The 13,059-nt window shown below is 36.0% G+C and overlaps 3 protein-coding genes across 3 annotated transcripts in view; 1 reads left to right on the top strand and 2 right to left on the bottom strand.

Annotated features, from left to right (window-relative positions):
• The window catches only part of LOC129790715 (uncharacterized), a 31,812-nt gene that overhangs the window by 15,286 nt on the left and 3,467 nt on the right, over positions 1 to 13,059 (top strand). The window contains exon 2 of the mRNA XM_055828388.1: positions 12,409 to 12,792. Within this exon, the coding sequence (XP_055684363.1) occupies positions 12,409 to 12,792 (384 nt within the window). The remainder of the gene's footprint in view (positions 1 to 12,408; positions 12,793 to 13,059) is intronic.
• LOC129790749 (uncharacterized) lies at positions 7,077 to 7,833 on the bottom strand. The gene is made up of 3 exons (XM_055828442.1): positions 7,699 to 7,833; positions 7,485 to 7,625; positions 7,077 to 7,417 (listed from the first exon to the last, which is right to left on the bottom strand). The coding sequence occupies exons 1-3, from the start codon at positions 7,748 to 7,750 to the stop codon at positions 7,173 to 7,175; spliced, it is 438 nt and encodes a 145-aa protein (XP_055684417.1). The 5' UTR covers positions 7,751 to 7,833; the 3' UTR covers positions 7,077 to 7,172.
• Positions 10,075 to 11,073, bottom strand: LOC129790750 (uncharacterized). The gene is made up of 3 exons (XM_055828443.1): positions 10,863 to 11,073; positions 10,664 to 10,798; positions 10,075 to 10,593 (listed from the first exon to the last, which is right to left on the bottom strand). Exons 1-3 carry the CDS (start codon positions 10,909 to 10,911, stop codon positions 10,355 to 10,357), a joined length of 423 nt encoding a protein of 140 aa, XP_055684418.1. The 5' UTR covers positions 10,912 to 11,073; the 3' UTR covers positions 10,075 to 10,354.

The following is a 13,059-nucleotide window of genomic DNA, read 5'->3' as shown; positions in this document are numbered from 1 at the left end:
ACATTGGCTCTCCATCGCGGGCGAATCTCTTGAGCTCCACGTAGTGCTGGGCTCGGGATTTAACAGTGATGAATGCTTGGGGAACATTAGCGTTGATCATCTTAATCATGTCACCCTGAGATTTTATCTTGAAGTACTTCTTGGCCATTCCTGAATATTCCTCACCGAGAATTGATTTATTCCGATACAGCTCCATTAAACTCACTCGATTCTCCAAGATCCCGATGCCGTACTTGCTGGCCGTGAGTTGCTGCACTGTGTCGATGTCGTCCTCGTAAAAGGGCGCAATAAAAACGCTCGTTAGGCGACTCAGGAATGCATTTAAAATCAGGAAGCTGAACACCGACCACGCGATAAATGATATACGATGTGCGTGACGCCGAGGTGGTGAACTGTGGGACGTCCAAAAGAAGACCGATGTGGTTTCAACAAATGACGCACTCAGGGCTTTTATCGTTCTTCCGCATTTCTTTTCATCTCTCATCCTAAACATCGTATTTACCATCAGAGTTACGCAGAAGGAAATCAAAATGAGAATTTTGGATTCATTGTCAAAGGTGCGCAAGAAGTTGAGGGACATGGGGATTGTTTGAGCTTTGGGAACAATTATAACTGCGGGATCATACAGGAATGGGTAGAGACTCTCCACGAAGAATGAAGGGATTAAATTGCGAGTGTTGAGAGCAATATCAGCTCTTCGGTAGACAATATCAGCAGTTGCTCCTCCCTTTATTATACCACAAGTTTGATTGAAAAATTCCTCAAAACTGAAAGGAAATTAAAAGATTCTATAAGTGTGATAAAATTCCTGCTAATCTCAAGAATTTAATTACAAAAGGAAATTAGGTTGTAATTTTCTTAAGAAATTTTCATCGGTTTTGCTTTATTTTTTCTTCTTTTCTTTTCTTTTTCTTTGCGAAGGGAAATAAATTTATTTCTTCATAATATTCTTTTTATTCTTTGTAGACCTAACATTAATAAAGATAATACAGTCGTGATCGTGCAGTAGGACCGTCGTCAAAAAAACTTCTCCGTGGTAAAACGGCTTCAAAATGAGGAATTTTGCCTTCGTAGTGGGACAATTAGTATCCTACCTTTCCAATAGTACTAATTGTCCCACTACGAAGGCAAAATTCCTCATTTTGAAGCCGTTTTACCGCGGAGAAGTTTTTTTGACGACGGTCCTACTGCACGATCACGACTGTAAATAATAATTTTACTTACATCATAAAGGCTTTAAAAAGCACAATTTTCCGTAAAGTAATGAAATTTTTTATCTAATATTTATTAGGTTACTGGAAAAATCTTAACTTCAGGTATTGAACATAGAAAAATTCAAGTTCTTTGAAACTTAAAGAAAGGTTTTTTCAACGATATCAGATAGGTCCAAATAGCACAACATACCCATTTTCAGTAAAAAAAAATTCTTTTTAATCCTTTATTCAGGATTATCTAAACTTTAAAAATGAAAAATCAACTTATGAATAAGATATTGTTACGACGGGGTCCATTCCTGCACCCCCGTCGTGGGATAGCCCTGGAGTTCGTGTAGCCGACAGACTCGTGGAAGATTGAAGAAGTCACTCTCTTTGCTAAAATCTAATTTTATTTCGACTATTCTACAGTAGTAATACTTAATGTTTCTCTTCGGGGGTAATTTTCTGCTGTTTCTTTCTCTCTAAGGTCGGAGATGAATTCATCTGGGCATTGATGTATTTCTGCTGTTGTCGTAATCACAATCCCTTTCTTCTCAGGATTCTCATCTCGATTGTTCTGCGCAGTGAAGATTAGTGATTCGAGCGGCTGTGGGGGCTCCTCTGGAGGGTTTCTCTAGCTCCGCACTTGTGAACCCCTGGCACTTTTATGCCCTTGGGCTCCTTCTCTCTATGAGTCCTTTTGTTTTCACTCTTATGTTCTTGCGTTTCCGCACTATAAGTTCTTTTTCACTTTATGCCCTTAGGCTTTTCACTTGTGAGTCTCTGGCACTTTAACGTTCTGGGACTTCTTCCCGCTATGAGTCCTTATGTTCTTGCGTTTTCGCACTATAAGTTCTTTTTCACTTTATGCCCTTAGGCTTTTCACTTGTGATCGAGGTGCTCCTGGAGAAACTCTTGGGGGTTGCTCTTCGATCTTGCTCTGCTGAACAGAGAGTTCAACTTCAATGCGGAGCTCATCCGCTCGTGGCAATCCGCCACACTCTATCCTCCTCGACCGCTCCTTCCCAACTGTCCATCTTCCACTTCTTCTGCTGCTCTTGATGCTTTTTCTCTGCCAAATGTTGCACACGTGTGAGCGGCTGGAGTTCTTCCTCAAAGGGGTGTTTTTCTTACGCCGCCTTGGGTTTATTAAGGGTAAGCTCGTTGCGCATTCCTCCCTAATGGATCTTCTTTGCGCTTCCCCTGTTTACCCAGGTGGTGTTATTGCGCATTCCTCCCCAAAGTGGTCATTCCGAGAGCGTTTATGGCGCCTTTTCCGCCCTTCGGTAATGGATGCCACTTTGGTTGGCGCGGCCCTGAGAGATTTTTCCCACAGCTGTGGAACATTTGGCAGAATGCTCTATTCAGCAGTCTCTTCATTTTGGGGGGGGGGCATTTTTAAATGCCACCGTAACAATATATTCAAGATCAAATTTTTTTTTCTATTTTCTACAATTTCACATTAATTGATAACGTTGCAGAATATCATATTATGTGGTTAAGAGAATTTTATTTCAAAGTGACATATTGGCTAATTTGAGTCCTTCCTCGGGACATTTAATGAATTTAATTTAAACTACAACAAAGAATAAAAATCTCCACATTAAGAAAATATTTCTCTAATCAGTGTTTTATCACCAAAAAATTCACGTTATTTGAATAGTAAATTAAAAATAAAGTTCAGAGTTTAAAGTTTACCCAAATTTTTCATTTCCTTCAGGCGAGATCAAGGCCACAGATGCATTTAAATATTTAGGAAGTTCCTTAAGAAGTACCCCATCTGTCCCTCTCCAGTTTTGCTCTGAAATCTTATCAGAACGACTGAGATTAATTGCATTGGGCTCCATTTCGAAGAGGGACATCCTGAAAGGCTTCCCAAAGAGATTCTTCATTTTGTCTTTTGGGAAAAATTCTTCAATCGGACTGAAATGTTCATAAATGTTCTCATTAATTTCATTAAGAAAATTATTCCTTTTGTAGCTTTTCCCTCTTTACCTTTCTGACAAATCAATGAGGAATTCATCGAGATAGGGATGGTAGGAAAAGGCCAAGAAAGTCTCTTCTGATGAGGAATTGCGAAGTAGAACAACCACTTGAACCATGTTCAGTGCCCAACATTCCTCGAAGAAGATTCGCAAATCTTTTAGCAATTCATTACGGTTCGCCTGTGGGTAAATCCCATCGAGAGCGATTGTAAACAATGACCGGGGATTAATGTTGAATTCTTGAAAGAGTTCCTCAATGAAGTGGAGGCAGTGGGAGAGATCGTGGCAGAAGGCAATTGCATCTGTGAAGCTTTCTGGCAGCCAACGGAAATACTTGAGCTTCTTCGTCACTTTGTACCTCCAATCTGCGATTGTGACAGCAAATGGGACAATTGAGCTGCTCCCGAGGAATCCATTAATCCCCGAAGATGCCGCAGAGCTGTTAACGATCACGAGTGTTGTCTTTGAGGCGATGTAATTTAATTGGTGAATTTCAATTAATTTCCTCGCAAATTGCTGCGGATTCTCCTCCGTTGAAATTGCCAGCGATGAGAGAAGGAGGAATGATGTTAAATTCATTGCTAATTAACTTCTGGAATTCTTCAAACCAAGATATGGGTTACGTCGGTTAACGCATAACAACCCAACACTAAACTACCTTGTGGTTTTATTCATACCCAATTGCATTGCACCACTTTATCTAATGTACTCCTGATCGGTGTGATCTTGAGAGATGATAGGGAATTGAAATTGTTGGGTACGACGTGTTAATTATCCCGTCAACTACTTCTCATGTGCAATAAATCATTGACCAGGTTTGTTTTCTGTTTTTGTACAAATAACTCTCACTTTCTATTTAGCCACACAATTGCTCGATATTATGTAATTAATTTCATGCGGCTCTGGCGGTGTGGTGCGAGAGGAGGTTCAATTGGGAGGAATTGAGGTGGCAGTTCTTACCACAGAGAACCCACCTATATAAACATTCATTAACTGTTTTTATCTCATCGTCATTTTCTTGTTTCTCCCATTGAGTCTTATTTATGTTTTGTAGGTGAAGATCATTTGCTCATTTCACCTTAATTTCTTCCTTCTGTTGCACCTCAAACTCATGCATTTACACGCGAAATGGTACAGATAAACGGTTGTAATTTTATGATTATCAGTGATTCTTGATTTAGCCACTCAATGAAATATTGGATTTTTAACTAAAAAAATTTTGTTTATAGAATTTTTAAAGGTATTTTACTGAATTATAAAATAACAACAGGTTTCGTAATTTAATTGAAAAATCGAACTTTTTTTTAAGAAAAAATACAGCAAAAGCCAGAGCTTTCGACCCTATAGTAATCTTCTTTAGCCTTGTTCTGGAGCTTGTCCCTTTTTTCCACCTTCTCTCACGCTCATTGGGTTTTCCGGGAGGTTTTTCTTATATTTTCTAAATTCTCTAGATGTTTTGTGTTTGTGACCTTGACGAATTCTCTCTTCAAGTAGGAATTTTAGCTCTCATAAACACCGGAAGTTGGGAAAATGTTCACATCAAATAGTAAAGAGATATGAAAGAATATTTTAAAACAACATCTTAACCCCAATCTCCCCTTATATTGTAACTAGAATAATAATATTTCTCCACTATATTTATTAAACATAAATAGAGCAGATTTTAACGAATTCAATTTCAATATCAGTTCCCTCCTGAATCGTGCACACGATTTGTATTTTATTATTAAATAACTGGAACGAAACGATAAGATTTTGTGTCCTCGAAAGAAGTTCTATAGCTGTAGTATTACTACCACTTAAATATGTACTTTACGATGCTAATTTCCATCTTAAGAATCCCACTAAATGACACTAATTACCAATTGCCCACCAAAGCTATGCTGTGCGGTGGCAGATTAACAAATTGCCGATGTTTATATGTATGCAAAGAAGCATTAGATGGGTGGGTTCCCTCCTCTAAAAACCATCTAATGTGCATTTCCCTATTTTAGCATCTAATTGAATTTTGAAATTTTGCAATTTTCTGTCTTCAATCATGTCGAGATGATGGAAAATCCATCTTGCACATCAACATTTCTCACGTGGTACAAGAGCTTGATGGAAACTGTAAATTATAATTGAGGAGAGAGACCTATTCTTGAAATTGAACAAGATAAGAATAATTGCTGAGAGAGCCGCGAATTGAGCGATCACTATCGCACATGGAGACGTTAATTCAATTCACAGAGAATCATGACATAATTTTTCTTCATTCGTTCTAACTTCTTTTGTACCCGCATCAATCAAGAGTAAGCAGTATACGCGACTCAATTCTTACCTTTTTTTTTGTTGTTTTGGTCTTCTTCTGCGGACAATGAGCGCACACAGTGAGAATGGGAAAAGAGGGAAAAGTGGTAAGAAGAAATTCTTCTTGACCACTTCCCGAAACGGCTCCCAGAAACCAATGACACCTCATTTGAGAACAATAGTGTGCCCCTCATTCTATTGCATCATAAATTGGAGAAGAGCGCGACGTACAAGCATTGTGCAATTCACCGCAGAAAATTCTTATTTCAAGTCAAAATTGGAATAACGGAAGATTCCATTGCTAAATCTCATCATAAGAACCTCTCTGAGACTTAATTAGGGTGATTACTGTGTAATTCTGCCATATCTATGTATTCTGATGGGTTGATAGGTTTTATTGAATGATTATTTCATGAGATAAAATTCAATCAAATTATACTCTGTACATTGAAACATATTTATGTTGCTTCGGCGCAGAATTTTCTTCTTTAGATTTATTTATTTTATTTAGAACTTGATAAGAAAGATGTTCTTGGGGACTAGGGAGGAAAAGAAACAATTAAGGGGGCATTGATTAAAAATTTTAGATAATGCAGAATCAATTTGGTATTTAGCAAAAATAAAATCTTTTGAATACAGTCAGGTATTGATTAACGGCGAATGGGATATACTCTTTCCACTCATTATTATTAATGGGTGAAAAGAGTATATCCCATGCGACGTTAACCAATACCTGACTGTAAGCGGAATAAGCATTTAAAAAATATATATTTTACTACACAAGGGGTGTTTATCTGGCGAATTTTTTGATTTTTTAAGGCGAATCATCCGAATATTTCCGAAGATCTGAATATTTGACTTCACATGAATATCTTTTGCTAAAAACCGAACTACTCAAAACCGAAAAAAAATCCAAAAAAGTATTTAGAACATTTTAGTTTGAAAATAAATGAAATGAAATGAAATTGAGCTTTTTTTTGGTACAATATTCTACTACATTTTACCATTAATTTTCTACATTTCGATTTAATGATTTATTTTAAGTTTTATTCTTAATCTGGTGCTGTTTTGGGACTGAAGACCAAATGTTTATCGGCTTGAATTTAGTCTTTTATTTTTGGGTCGAATTTACTACTTTTTAGCCTGAATTGACTTGAATTTACTACATACTTTTCGGTTTAATTTAAGTCTTTTTTTGCTTGAATTTAACATTTTTAGGCTTGCACGTACATTTGAATTTCCTTGGCGAATCATCCGAATATTAGCGTATAAACCGAATATTTCCGAAGATTCGAATAATTTCGTTCAGATAAAACCCCCCCTTGTTACTACATATAAATTTCATTCAAGAAATTGTGATCCTAAAAGGATTAAGACATCCTTCTCTTCTCAACAATTAAGTATTTCTGTGATTCCCCTAAGCAATTTTAAAACTAGTCCATTTCAAGTGCAAATTAAACATTATTATCTTAAGAGTGAAAATTATTGATTTTTTAGATAGCAAAATGTGTTCATAAGTTGCTTTAAAAGTTTCATAATAGTACCTATATTTACACAAATTATTACTTCTATTCCCCTTCAATTCACACAAATTAACAAAGAAATATTTTTTTTTTACAATTTTTTTAAAAAGGATTTATTCTTGTTGTTAAGAACCTTTTAAATATATTTCTTTTTTATTTTAAAATTAACAATTTCTGCATTAGAAATGAATTTTCTTCACAAAGGGAAGTAGAGAAAGGAGAAGTAAAAAAATATTGAGGGACATCCTCGTTGATACTCCTAAAGCATCCCTTTCATTGCACTTTTGTGTATTGCACACGTAGCAATTGAGGGCAATTCGGGGGCTTATTGCAGCCTTAGAATCTTCCTTGGGCTCCAGCCAATCCTTACAGAGGTTCATATTTAATCCACAACCTCTCTCTGCAATACCCGTCGTATCATTTGCTGCAAAAAGGCAAATTTTCAATTATTTCCACTTTAAACTAAAAGTTCTAATCAATATTTCTTTTACATGAGACACGTGCTAGTTTGATGTAGCACACCGTTTCACCAGCAGCACATGTTGTTGTGGACCATTTGGAAGAACTATTCTTCCACATACAATCATCGCCAATTTGTGCGCTGTGGCAGGAATGGCACTCGAGGGCAGTTGCTAAATTAAGCACAAAAAAAAGAAGAAATTATTTCCCATAAAACAGACTAATAAGAAAGATTTATAACTCTACCTGTTCCAATGAGGAGGGCAAATGAGAATATTTTAATCACTGCTGGGAGCATTTTTTGAAGCTTTTCCGTACACGATTGAAAGACAACTAAAATGCGTATTGCATTTTGTTAGTAAGACCATCGATTTGGTATTTATCGAACCACATACTAACCTCATGCACTTGAGATAAGAAGGTTTATTTGCACAACACTTGCGGGGCTGATTTAGAAATTGCAACAAATGTTTATTTTTCAGGTGAATCAGGAAAGTTCTTCTTTAGTACGTATTTTGAGGGGTTTTAGTAATGCCTCTGCTGCAGTTTTATCTGACTAGCAACGGTTAGAAGTTTTTTCAGATATTGCCGAGTTTTATGCTTTCATTAGTCATCACATAAATCATACAAATAGTCTATACAACCAAAATTGGTCTTAAATGAATTAAAAACTCTGCAATAACTAGGGGAGACCGGGGTAAAAAGAGCTCATTCCCATAGGAAATTTTCTGGCCTACAACTTCGTCTCAGACCACTTTTTTCTATCTCCACGGAAAATATGAGTTTTCGAGGTTTTTCTGAACCCTTCCGCTTCTGACTTTTTTTAAACGCGGCGGGTAAATATAGTCACCAATGGGGTAAATAAAATCGGTGGAATTTTCCGACATTTCTAATGATTTTCCACCTGAGAGATTAACACTTGGAGGACCGGGCAATTTTCACTTACGCGGAGGATGAAATTGGACAGCATGACCAACGGTTTTTTTTTCAAATATTTCAAGGAAGATATGGAAGATTGCATTTGCAAAATAACTCTGCGTGCATATTTTATTCAATTAATGGGGGGATTTGCGGGGATTTATTGCGCTTTGCGCAAATTTTGGTGAAAAAAAATTATTATGGAAGATTGAAATCGATAGACAATCTAAAATAGTGGTTTTTATGAGTGCGCTGAAACCACTTATCAATCTCAAAAGAAAACAATTTATGGAGGCTACCTGAAGGGTTTTTTTTTTAGATTAATCCTTGTATTAGCTCATTTTGAGCATTGAATTTTCCGGAGCTTTTATGCAAAAAAAAGTAAACAACACTTTGACAATTGTGCAAAAGAGTATTTCGACGTGCCCGAAGATTATGAACCATATTCCTATCTTTTAACACCGGAGTATGGTTCATAATCTTCGGGCGCGTCGATTTTTTTCGAAAAAAAAACCGTTGGTCACGGTGACCATTTTCATCCTCCGCGTATATTTTCGACTTTGACCTTAATTATCTTTTAAAAAGCAAAATATTTTCCGGATTTTCTTTAGCCTAACTTAAAGTAATTGAAATTCCCTACACATAGACGTGGCATTTATCACGATAGGTTCAATACATTTTAATCTATGACGATTTAAAAACTCGAAATGGACACGGTGTCCACATAAATCCTCTAAGTGTTAATAGTATTTGATGGCTAAACTTCTCACCTTTTGATCCGCGACAAGGAATTTCACTTTTCTATCCACTAAAACAGAGAATTTTGCGATTTTCTCAATCACGCCATTTTGCAACAAATGGTTAGAAAATATTGTCAAAAGTTCAAAGTCCCATATGATTTACATTGATTGGCTATATTTACCCCAAGGGGCATGTTTTGATTAAAGAAAATTGTAGGGGAGGGCGGTGCTAATAAAGATACTTAAGTGTTTGGAAAAATCCTAAAATATCATATTTCCTAGCTAGATAGAACAAAATGATCTGAGAGGGAGTTAGAGCAGTAAATTTCCTTTAAAAAAATGAGCTATACATTTCGCTTTATCTGTTTGGGAAATATGATATTTTGAGCTTTTTCTAAACCCTTTAGTGACTTTTTTAACCCCGGTCTTCCCTACAGAAAAATCATTAAAAGTTAGTGAAAAATACCCCTTGGCAAGGTTTTCTACATTAACCCAGCTAGTGAGAAAAATTATCAGAATGGAAAATTGCTAAATGAAAAGTACCTGAAAACAAGTTTTTCTCAATGTGCAAAATTTTGGGAAATAGACTTAAAATTTTGTTTGTTTTTTAACTCCTAAACTATTGCTCGGATAACCTACAAATTACAGTCAAATATTGGAGGTTGGTAGAGCTTTCCACCATGATTTTTTTTTGATTTTTCCGATTTATAATTTGGGTGAAATTGGCATTCGAAAATATTCCACTGACTTTTTTTACCCCGGTTTTCTATATCTTTTAAAATTTAGTAAACAGAAATAAATCTAAAACATGAACACAATATAAAAATCTTTAAGGAAAACGTCATAAAAATTATAAATATTAACTATAGTACGAATTTTCGCGCTCTTTTGCTTCTTTTTTATGATTGTACCTCAAATGTTGCAAAATTATTATTAATAAAAATTCATTAATATAATTTCGAAATAATATTTTACAATCTTAACTTTATTTTACCATTAAAAAGGAATATTGTGATGATAAATTACAATAACAGAACTATGAGAATTATATTAAAAATATTATCGTGGGTTTATTCTTGTTAATAAAAGCTTTTTCTATTTTTGTACATTCGCGGGGGCGACCGTGTTGGCATTCGAATATTGTTACTAAAATACAAAACACATTTTTTATGTTAATAAAAAACATTTTGTAATCTTTTGAAGAAGTTAACAATTTTTTTTTCACAAAAATTCACACACATTCACTAGGAAATGAATTTCCTCACAATAATGGGAAGGAAGGTCAGAAGGAGAAGGCTGAAGTTCATTGAACTTCTTCCTGATGATGATTCTTTAATGTCCAATGCATTAATTTCGTTGCACTTTGAACTGTTGCACACATAGCAACTATGTACACCTGTTGGGAAAAGGATTCTGAACCAATTTCTGCAGAAATTCATCGTTGATTCACATCCACGTTCGGAATATCCTGTTGTGGAGTTTACTGAAAGGATTGCAAAAGATAAATTCAAGAGTTTGACATCAGTGTTAATTTTTAACGGATTTATGCTTACATGTGGCACGCGTTAGCCTAACATAGCAGACTTTTTCATCTTCTGGGCACTTTGTGATGGTCCATTTTGCCGTATTATTGATGCAATCATCACCAATTTCATCACTGTTGCACGTATAACACTGAAGAGCCGTTGCTGAGAGTAAAATTCAAATGAAAAGCTCAAAAAGAAAGGTACTTTGAGGGATTTTTTCACTCACCTGCACCCATTAGGAGGAGCAAGAGAAAAATCTTGATTGCTGACATCATTTCTGTGGTTGATCGAGAGCACTGTCGAAAGTCAACTGAGAGAGCACTTCGCGCAAATTTAACGAATCTTTTTTTAGCATCACACAACCCACACTTGATGTGGTTGAAAATGCTAATATTGTTTACCAACTGTTGGGATCATTTCTCAATAGAAAAATTGCCACAAAGTTTCCTTCCAGGTGAATTCGAGAGGTCTCGTTTGTTTATTTTAGGTGCATTTGTGTGGGAGTTTGGCATAAATAAGAAGGAATTTTCAAGTGCAACGAACAGAGGAAATGCAGTCATTGTATTACGTCACTTTTGTCATGAATATAATTTAAGAAAATTATCACATTAATGCGTCTTAATTCTCTGAAAATTTTATTGATCGAAGAAATTTTATTTTATGTTTGAGAAATTCCGTATTTTGTACAAAAAATTGCGAGATAAACCCACCAAGAAAGAAATATTAACCCTTTAAGGTTCATTGGGTCATACGCTGACCGAAAGGCTCGATTTGGAAAATGTTTCATTTTGTATACTTATTTTATGAATATTGAGTCCAAATTAATACTGGACTATGTCTTTACAATCCCTGATTATTTTATGATCACAAAAGGATATCCCCAAGGACTCTCAGGATCAGGAAGGACAAAAAAACCGTAAATTTTGGAGTTGGGATTTTTTGTTAAAAAATGTCTTATTAGAGCTCAAAGGAACCCCGAAAAATTATTTTCAGTTCAATCAGCTCGATAGATTGATCGCGGACCTTAAAGGGTTAAAGAAAAAATATTTACAACTCCTATTAAATAGTTTTTGCTGCTAATTGCCAGCTTTGGAGGTAATAATACTAGGTATATAGCATAAAATTTATTGCAGCGAGAGTGCAAAGGAAATTCTTGAGACTCTTTGGCGGCAGCACGTTATAGTAGGAATGACAATAATTTCTCTTATGCTCTCTGCGCATCCGCAGGGGGATTAATGAAAACAAAAAAAAAACTTCTCCCTGTGTGGGAAGATTAATCATAATCTTCCTGACAAATTAGTTGTGGTTGTGGCATTGTCTATACCGCGAAGTATTCAATTGGCTAATTCCCACACCGCCAAGAATCCACACCTCGTGGAGCTATGTGATGGATTACCTAACTGAGCATACCTTTATGTGGCGCTTATGGGATCTGCAGGGCAGTAGCTTGAGCACGAAATGATCCGCCACCGAGACTTTTTAGTAGGTACTTAAAGGGAAAGCTCTCAATACATAGCATATTATATATAGTATTGGCCTGGGTATAACGGGAATGTGGCAAATGAATAATTCATCCATATTATGTACAACGCATATTGTCGTCAATGCTATGTTCTCGCTGGAGATTACTCCACAGCGCTACCATTGTCTTGCATTTCAGCGTGCTTAACACGAAAGTGCAATTAACATAGAACTTTTAGCATTTCTCTCAATCACGCCAAATGATCAACCTCACACATAGTTTTTTTCTCTCCTTTTGACTTTCTGTACAGATATCAAATCCTTGTCAGGAGAGCCAAATTACCGCTCTGTTAATCTCACCTGGGAAATTGAGGAGGTGGATCATCGAGAACCAACAGCAGCAGAGGCCAAAGTCCCAGCTTTTACGGTGTTCTACTGCGAAATGCAAACCTGGGGGCCACACAGGTGCAAATCGAAGCTCTTTCAGGACAATGAGATCGCATCGGCGCGACAAAGGAGACAATTCTCCATGGTCATTGATAATTTGCGCATGGCCACCAAGTACACCTTCCACGTGAGAGAGAAGACAAATGAAGTCAGAGGACCATCGCCAAGGGCGGATTTTAGCGAAGAGAACATGCTGGACAGTGAGGCTGCATTGTCAGAGCAAACAGTCATCATTCCCACCAAAGGATGTGAGTATACACACAGTTAGATCTCTAAGGACGAGCTTTATTAATAATTAATTTTAAAGAAGTTTATTCAATCTGCTATAGGATATTTCTAATTTTTCGAATTAATCTGAAAATAATTTAAAGAAAATTATTGGAGAAAATTATTTTCTTTAGTTTTTTTTTTCAATTTTCATTTAAGAATTATAAATCTAATGAAAAAAATTTATTCGTTTTCCTATGAAAAATCCCTGATTCGAGGACAACAATTGTGACACGCATAATTAGGTA

Source organism: Lutzomyia longipalpis, chromosome 2 (assembly GCF_024334085.1).
Source record: "Lutzomyia longipalpis isolate SR_M1_2022 chromosome 2, ASM2433408v1".
Taxonomy (NCBI): domain Eukaryota; kingdom Metazoa; phylum Arthropoda; class Insecta; order Diptera; family Psychodidae; genus Lutzomyia; species Lutzomyia longipalpis.
This window is presented reverse-complemented; position numbering and strand designations above follow the sequence as displayed.

Excerpts from the sequence above, each read along its gene's own strand:
- LOC129790750 (XM_055828443.1), bottom strand. The coding sequence starts at position 10,911 with ATGATGTCAGCAATCAAGATTTTTCTCTTGCTCCTCCTAATGGGTGCA. Across the intron at positions 10,799-10,862 it reads GCTCCTCCTAATGGGTGCAG|CAACGGCTCTTCAGTGTTAT; the intron begins GTGAGTGAAAAA and ends TTTTACTCTCAG. Across the intron at positions 10,594-10,663 it reads TAGGCTAACGCGTGCCACAT|TAAACTCCACAACAGGATAT; the intron begins GTAAGCATAAAT and ends CAATCCTTTCAG.
- LOC129790749 (XM_055828442.1), bottom strand. The coding sequence starts at position 7,750 with ATGCTCCCAGCAGTGATTAAAATATTCTCATTTGCCCTCCTCATTGGA. Across the intron at positions 7,626-7,698 it reads TGCCCTCCTCATTGGAACAG|CAACTGCCCTCGAGTGCCAT; the intron begins GTAGAGTTATAA and ends TGCTTAATTTAG. Across the intron at positions 7,418-7,484 it reads CAAACTAGCACGTGTCTCAT|CAAATGATACGACGGGTATT; the intron begins GTAAAAGAAATA and ends GCCTTTTTGCAG.